This window comes from Girardinichthys multiradiatus, chromosome 11 (assembly GCF_021462225.1).
Source record: "Girardinichthys multiradiatus isolate DD_20200921_A chromosome 11, DD_fGirMul_XY1, whole genome shotgun sequence".
Lineage (NCBI taxonomy): Eukaryota > Metazoa > Chordata > Actinopteri > Cyprinodontiformes > Goodeidae > Girardinichthys > Girardinichthys multiradiatus.
In genome coordinates, this window is record NC_061804.1 from 31,883,109 (window position 1) to 31,890,894 (window position 7,786).

The window sequence follows — 7,786 nt, forward strand, 5'->3', positions numbered from 1 at the left end:
GGAGTTTTGCAGCTTCTTCATCATGTCACTTCTGCTGCTGTCATCTGTAGCATCCTATTTTGTAAAATTAGACATTTCCCCTTTAATTCTGCAGCACAGGTGCAGATATTTAGCTGCTTGGGAAACATAGCATATATTAACAAAGGAAGCAAAATGAGGAACTTTAGAAAATAGAAACACCTTCTTCTAATGCAAATTCATAATTTGAAAAAAGGAGAACAGATTAGCTTTGTTCATGAGTCTACAGTGCTTATATATTTTTAACGTTTCCACATGTTGTCCCTGCTTTAGGAAATGCATCCCCACAGCACAATACTGCTACCACCGTGTTTCCATTCTTCTCTCTCAAACCCCGGCAACCTTCATAAAACAGCTGCACTTACACTGAGCATAAATTACACAATTATGAAGGTAACTAGTTGCCCTGGATTTTTTAAAGTGTATTAAAGAAATGTGTGCTGTATTGGTCTATAACATAAAACACATGGAAGGTTGTGGTTTTAATGTGAAAAAGGAGTAACAATGGAAGACTACAAGGAAGGGCAACTTGAAATATGTAATATGTTTTAAATGATGTTATATGATTTTATGCAGCATGTCTGTGCAGTTTTTCCTTTCTCGTAAACAGGAAGATAAACATTTGTGCTTGATAGTCATCAGTCAGTCAGGCAAATTTATTTTTATTGTTTAAAAAACGTGACCAAGTCATAGCAATGCCCATGCCGAGGTGGTTACTCATCATGTCAGCTTCAGTGACCTGCAACTACCTGTACAGACAATTTTTCAAAGCAACAATAATGTAAGAAAGGCAAACTGCTACAATTATGTTTGACGCTATGAATTTAGGTGAGGCTAGGTCACCACATTTTGTTGGCTGCTATATTCAGAACACCATTCCAGCCAAATGTATAGTCTGATGCTTTGCATGCGTTCTTATGAGCACTGAACAGAACAGAACAGAGCACTCACCATTACTTCCTCTTCTAAATATAGTCCAAAGGGAAGAAGTGAAGTCGAGGCAGCAAGATGAGCATTCAGTTGATTTGGACTGATTTCATTGCCTCTCAGCTCTTGTAAAACACCTGACTTGTCTCATCAGTTGCTCTAACCTTTGCATCCATCAACGCAAACCCCTGGTCTTCTTGGCAAAACCAACAATGTAAGTGACAGCTTTATCTTTTTTTTTAACCTCTTTTAAAAATAAGAATTTTTCAGACCTTACTGCTTTACAGAAAACTCCAGTATCCGTGGATTTGTCATTAACCATGTAAATCCCCCTTGTAGGTTTTAGCAGAGACGGGGGTATATTGTGGCCTTGTAACAACATATATGATGCTATGAAGACCCCAAAATAAATACTTAAAACAATAAATATTTATTAATTGATTAATTTAAAAAAATCTGTTTATAATCACACAACAAGACTATATCAAATCATTAGATGTATAGCTAAAATAAATGTACCTAATGTATTTTTTCATGATTTTAATGACTTTATAATTTCCAGTAAGCCCACAACTGAATTCAGATGTAGTTTTAGGTGAGCCAAACAGTATTTTGTACTGTTTATTATGTTGTTAGTTTTGGTCTACTTGAGTTTTTGGATTTTACAGAAAGGTCAGTTCTCTGCGGATGTAAGGAAATGAATTGGCTCTAAGAACCAGGTAGGGTGTGCTGGGTTAGGTTTCCAACCCACATAGTGAATAAAAAGAACCAGCTATCGGCATGATTACAAGTAATATTGAAATGATATATCCATCAATTTTCTACACCTACTTGCTGGCTAACAGAGGGGCTGGTGCCAATCTCAACTCGCCAATGGGTACAATACATCCTGGACAGGTTGTCAGTGCATCACAGTGACACAAAAAGACAGTTTGGAAAGACCGATCAAGCTACGATGCATGTATGTTTTTGAACCGCGGAAGGCACCCCAGAAAAGCCACATACACACAGGGTAGATATGCAAACTTTACACTCAAAGTCCCCAGCTGGGATTTGAACCCAATGCCTTCTTGCTGGAAGCTCTCTCAATATATAAAACTCGATTAGCATTTGCCTGTCTATATGGACTTCAAGGCGAAATTTTTGGTCAACATACTTAGAACCAGCTTGTGCAACTACTTAACAGTTAATGTTATCTTAAGTAAAAGGAAAGATCCCACGTCACAATCAAAACCCAAGACCCAGGAGCCAACTTACTACCAACTCCGCCACCCATCAATTTAAGTTAAAGTTTTTTTTTTTTTATATAGCACGTTTAAAAAGAACTGCAATGTTGACCAAAGTGCTGTACAGAAAGGACTGAGTTCATAAATTAAAAATCTCACTGTCATTTAATCCCGTGGAGGAGCACTGGTTAAGTCAGATCAGGTGGTTACATATTTCCAAATTGGACGCCTTTGAAGAATGGTGAGTCTTCTTCCAGTCTGATCTCTAATTCAATAAACAGTGTCACCATTTTTCACCCACAATTTGGTTAAAACAAACCAGCTTTGGTCCCCACTGCATAAATCTAGTACTTAGGTTAAAGAAAAAAACGTCTGTAGACTATAAAAGGACAAATACTGAGGAGGTAGCAAACTGGTTGAAAACTTTTCAATTGCTATATTTCAATTCAATGTTAAGTTCTGCTTTCAAAGTAAAGTTACAGGTCTTAAACTTGCTAAATTGCTAAAAGAAGCACACAGAGTTCTTTAAGAGTTCCAACTGGTGAAAGTTGCCAATACTTTATGTTGCGTAGGGCATCTAAGTTTTTAACATTGCTTGAGCATGATATTTTGGGGTGAAACAAAATCAGTTTTTAAGTTAACTAAAACTTAAACTCTGCCATTTGTTTTCAGAAATCAACATGAACGGCCTGCTGTGTTATGCTGAAGTTCTGGCCATGTTGCTGTTTATCCCATGGTCTGTGTGTGAAACCACAGACTCTGCAAGGCCTGAACTGATAGTTACAAGTCAGGTTTCAAACACCTCTGCTGGCAGCATTTCAAATCATCAGACAACTATAGCTACCTCATCACCTTCCGTGAGAAAACCTACTTTACCCCCAACTACATGCCAGTGTGTTCAAACCAACACTGCCACCACCACCTCACCATCGACAGTCAATTATCTAAAACAACATTGTCCCATGATGCTAATAAGCTGCGGCGCTCTGATTTTAGCCTGCAGTATCCTGCTAATTTCTACCCTGATGCTTGCATGGAAGGTTTGCCAGCTTAGAAGATGCGTCAGAACACTGGGCGGCAAAGGCACCCTTGTCAGCAACTCTGAATACTGGATGGGGATGGACAAGAAAAACAAAGCCGAGTCACATCCAGAAGCTAAAGAAAACAGTTTCTTACTGACAGAGAATAGTCAAACAAATCAGGAGATTGACAACAATACTACCAAGGAAGATGGAGGGAAGGTCAGTGAGGATGGACAAAATGGAGAAGAGAAGAAGGTGGGAGATGGCCAGGAGACCAAGGAGGCTGCTACACCTGCTGCTACTGAGGAAAGTTCACCTTCTTCAAAGCCTGAAGAGGAGGCCACCAGTTCAGAGAACACCACAGGCCCTCCACCGCTTTCCTCCTCTGAGGACACAGAGGAACCAAAGAAAGAGCCTTAGAGTTTTCTTTGTAAGTTTCCATTTTAGCAATCTCCTCAATACAACGTTGCAGTCCTTTGTAATTTTTCAGCAGCTTCTCAGTTCCTTTAAACCAAAGTGTGCAGCATGTGATTTTTACCCATCACATTTATACTAAAAAGAAAAGTCTCTACAATGTTTTGCTTGTATATTTGTGTCTTTCCAATATTAAAATTTGAAAAATTATTTTACTTGGTCACTTTTTTTTATTTGGAATCTAAAGCAAAAGTTAATAAAACAAAGTTGTGAATGGACTTTTACATAGGAAGATTACTATTCACTCTCAGTTCCCACTGGGTTGCACAAGAGTGCAAAATTGGGTCCATGCAGTGCCTTACTAAAGCATTCTTTCACCTTGAAAGGTTTCGCAATTTGTCATGTGATTTTATGTGATAGGCAAACACAAAGTAGTGCATCATTATGGTGTGAAAAGGGAAAGGAAACGTGGTTCTGCTGTGTCTTTACAAATAAAAATCGTTCCTGTGCATTTCTATTAAGCCCTTTATTAAATCTAAACCAACACACTGAGCAAAAAGAACATGAATAGATTCAGCCGGTTCATTGTTCGTTATCCTAAACTGACTGGTTGGGCACAGAGAACATTTATCAGAGAAGCAGCCAAGAGGCCCATGGTAGATGCTGGAAAAGATGCAAAGATCCACAAGAAAAAAGGAGAATGTCAGTGTATAAGGTGCTGAAGAGAATTGGTTTTTAACTGTGCACTTCATAAAACTGGCTTTGAGACGCAAATTGCATTTCTTCCGACTTACATGCAAACTACTATGTGTGTTCAGGAAAACTAACATTGCACATGACCCTGTACACACCAGCCCTACAACAAAACTAGGTAGTGGCAGCAGACTCTGTAGGGATGCCATTCTTCAGCAGCCATAGAGAAGCTGGTTAGTTGATAGTAAGATAGATGGAGCTAAGGACAGAGCAAAAAGACTTCACAAAGAACTTGAAAATGGGTGGATGGTTTATCTTCCAGCAGGAAAACAATCCTAAACATACATCCAGAGCAAGAAAGGAATATATCTAACCACATTCATGGTCGAAACTGTAGCAAGACTGCTCTGCACTTTTACGCTCTAGACTTTCGCTAATAGAGACATCCCCTGAAACACTTGCAGCTGCATTTTTAGTGAAAGGCGGTTGTGCAAAGTGGTGACCTCATGGAGACCGAATAAAAATACCGCCACACAATTAGTTCATTCAAAAAAATCAAACGTCATGTGAGCTTTTTTCTCTACATTGAAGTGTGTGGTTGTAATGTGGTGAAATGTGCAAAATGGTTCTAAATACTTTTGCAAGTCACTGAAGGCTTGCACGAAAAGAGCAAAAAAAAAAAAAAAGAGTGAATGGGAGCTGAGCTTGATTAACAAGCACAGAATGAACTCCTTTCAGGTTGTGCCACACAGCTCCTTTTCAAATCAGCCAGAGCTGGCACAACCAAACAAAAAGAGAGACTTTTCAAAAAACAAATATGGGCATTTTATCAGCTGTGTCATGTGCAGATATTTCTTAATCTGTTTACTTGTGACATCATGATGGCTTTACACCTTTTAGTAAAAGTTCTAAATAACACTAAATAAACAGCCTGTGCTGAAACCAGAAAAGAAAGGGGACTCTAACAGCTTTGTCGTGACAGCTGTGTGCAAGTCAACTGATTGAATGCAGATATAGCAAATATCAATGAGCCAGTGGAAAATCTTTCTCAGGACGATTGTTATTTTTCTGGAGAATCTGAATGTGATTTGGCATCACAGCTCAAAATGACAACGCTGCATGCAGACTGACACTGAGAGTTTGACTTTGAGGCTTGCAGTGACAGAATGCATGAGTTTCAATCTTGGTGAAGCAGCTACTGGAAGCATTCAGGCAGGCGGAGCGTTGGCTGGGAGCACAGGGAAGTGGCTTAGCAAGTAGTGAGCAGGTTGCAAAAGGGTGCTATATTTAGTCTATTTTTTTATTGAACAGGGAAGAGAAAAAATATAATGAAAAAAAACTTCAGCCTCTCAGATGATGAGGTTGCATGAATTAGAAAAGTGGTGTAAGATGATTAATTACAGTTTAAATACCCCTTTTAACTTGTGCACTTTATGAGGCATTACAACCACAAACCTAACAATTTATTTTATTCACACTTTCTTTGAAACCCAAAGTAGTGCATAGGAAAGATAATGAATAAAATAGTTAAATAAATAAATTTGTTTTATACAAATTAAAATCTGCACGGTGGCGCAGTTGGTAGCACTGTTGCCTTGCAGCAAGAAGGTCCTGGGTTCAATTCCTGGCCTGGGGTCTTTCTGCATGGAGTTTGCATGTTCTCCCTGTGCATGTGTGGGTTCTCACTGGGTACTCCGGCTTCCTCCCACAGTCCAAAGACATGCCTGTTAGGTTAATTGGTCTCTCTAAATTGCCCTTAGGTGTGTGCATGGTTGTTTGTGTGTTGCCCTGCGATGGACTGGCGACCTGTCCAGGGTGTACCCCGCCTCTCGCCCATTGCCTGCTGGAGATAGGCACCAGCTCCCCCGCGACCCACTATGGAATAAGCGGTAGAAAATGACTGACTGACTGACTGACAAATTAAAATCTGAAAAATTCGGACATGCATTATTATTCTTTATTATGACAGTCCTAAATAAACAGCCTCAGGAAGTCTGAGGATAAAGATGTGGAGACGTTGCATGTGGTACAACTGCAAACCAACCAAGACACAAACATATATCTAAACAGACATGTCATGCAAGGAGAGGATTAATTAGAGAAACCACCAAAAAGCCTGTAGTAACGCTGGAGGAACTGCAGAGATCCACAGCTCAGGTAGAAAATTCTGTTGACATGGTAATTATTAGTAGTGCTCTCCATAAATCTATCTTTTATGGAAGGGTGGCAAGAAAAAATGTGCCCCAAGCCATGTGTGTGGGAGAAGGTGCTCCGCTCAGACGAGCCCAAATTGAAGCTTTTATGCAACATCCAAGACACTGCATGCATTGGAAAACCAACAATGCACATAACCCTGACCACACCATCCACACAATGAAACATGATAGTGGCCGCATCATACTGTGGGGATTCTTTCCTTCAGCAGGAATATGGAGGCCTATCAGCGGGTTAGGAATATGGATGTGAAATGTTGGGCAGCAGTTTTAGGGGTTGCAGAAGACTTGAAACAGGCAAAGGTTCACCTTCCAGCAGGACAACAACCCTAATTAAAGTGTCAGAGGTACGATGGAAGGGATCAGCCAAAAGCACATTTATGTGTTAGAATAGCCCAATCAATGCCCAGACCTATATCCAAATGAAAACTTGCGGCCAAACTCGAAGACTGCTGTGTACAGTCGTTCTTTATCCAGTGTGACAAAACTTCAGCTAGTGTGCAAGAAGAATGGGCAAATGATCACTTTCTAGGTGTGTAAAGCAGGTAGACATGCTCCGGAAAACAGTGATTCTACTAAATTTTGACTCTGGGGGCCCAAAAGCAAATTCACACCACAACTTTCTGATTTTTCTTTTTAAAGAATAAAAATCCATATCTTGTTTTCCTCCCACTTCACAATTGTGCCCTACTTTATGTGGACCTATCACATAATTCCACCAAAATACGCTTAAGCTTGACACTGTAAAATGACTAAATGTTAAAAAAAAAAGTTCAAGGGATGTGAATACATTTGCAAGACACTGTACATGAACTTCGTGTAACAGGGAGGCAGAAGTGCAGCAATGCAGTGCAAGATGGAGAGTTGGCTGTATTGCTGATGACAGGTTGGATGCTGCAGAGGAGGAGAGTCCTCTGTAATAAATCTCAAGGCTTTTTGTGGCAGCCTCTACATTTACAGCCAATTACAGCACTTCATCGACTTGCACAGGGGTTCTTTAGAGAGGGATGATTTATATTGAGCAGATAACTGATAACAGTCTTTGTTTTAAGTACAAACAGCCAGTTAAACTAAACTGAACAGTAGTTGTCATTTGGAACACAGGAGTAGATCTTTAAAGCTGAAAGATTTAAAGCGGAATAAGGAGTTTCCCTAGTGGGATTCTCGTATGCAGAGAGCCCCTCCATTATGCGCTCCATTTCTCCTTCCCAATACTTCTCCCTGCTAACACGCCAACCCCTCCCCTCTCACTTCCACTGCACACAGTAAATCC

General features: G+C 40.0%; 1 protein-coding gene across 1 annotated transcript; it reads left to right on the forward strand.

Moving 5' to 3' along the window:
- Positions 1 to 998: 998 nt before the first annotated feature.
- On the forward strand, positions 999 to 3,817 carry LOC124876621. The gene is made up of 2 exons (XM_047379546.1): positions 999 to 1,159; positions 2,844 to 3,817. The coding sequence occupies exon 2, from the start codon at positions 2,852 to 2,854 to the stop codon at positions 3,611 to 3,613; it is 762 nt and encodes a 253-aa protein (XP_047235502.1). The 5' UTR covers positions 999 to 1,159; positions 2,844 to 2,851; the 3' UTR covers positions 3,614 to 3,817.
- The last annotated feature ends 3,969 nt before the right edge of the window (positions 3,818 to 7,786 follow it).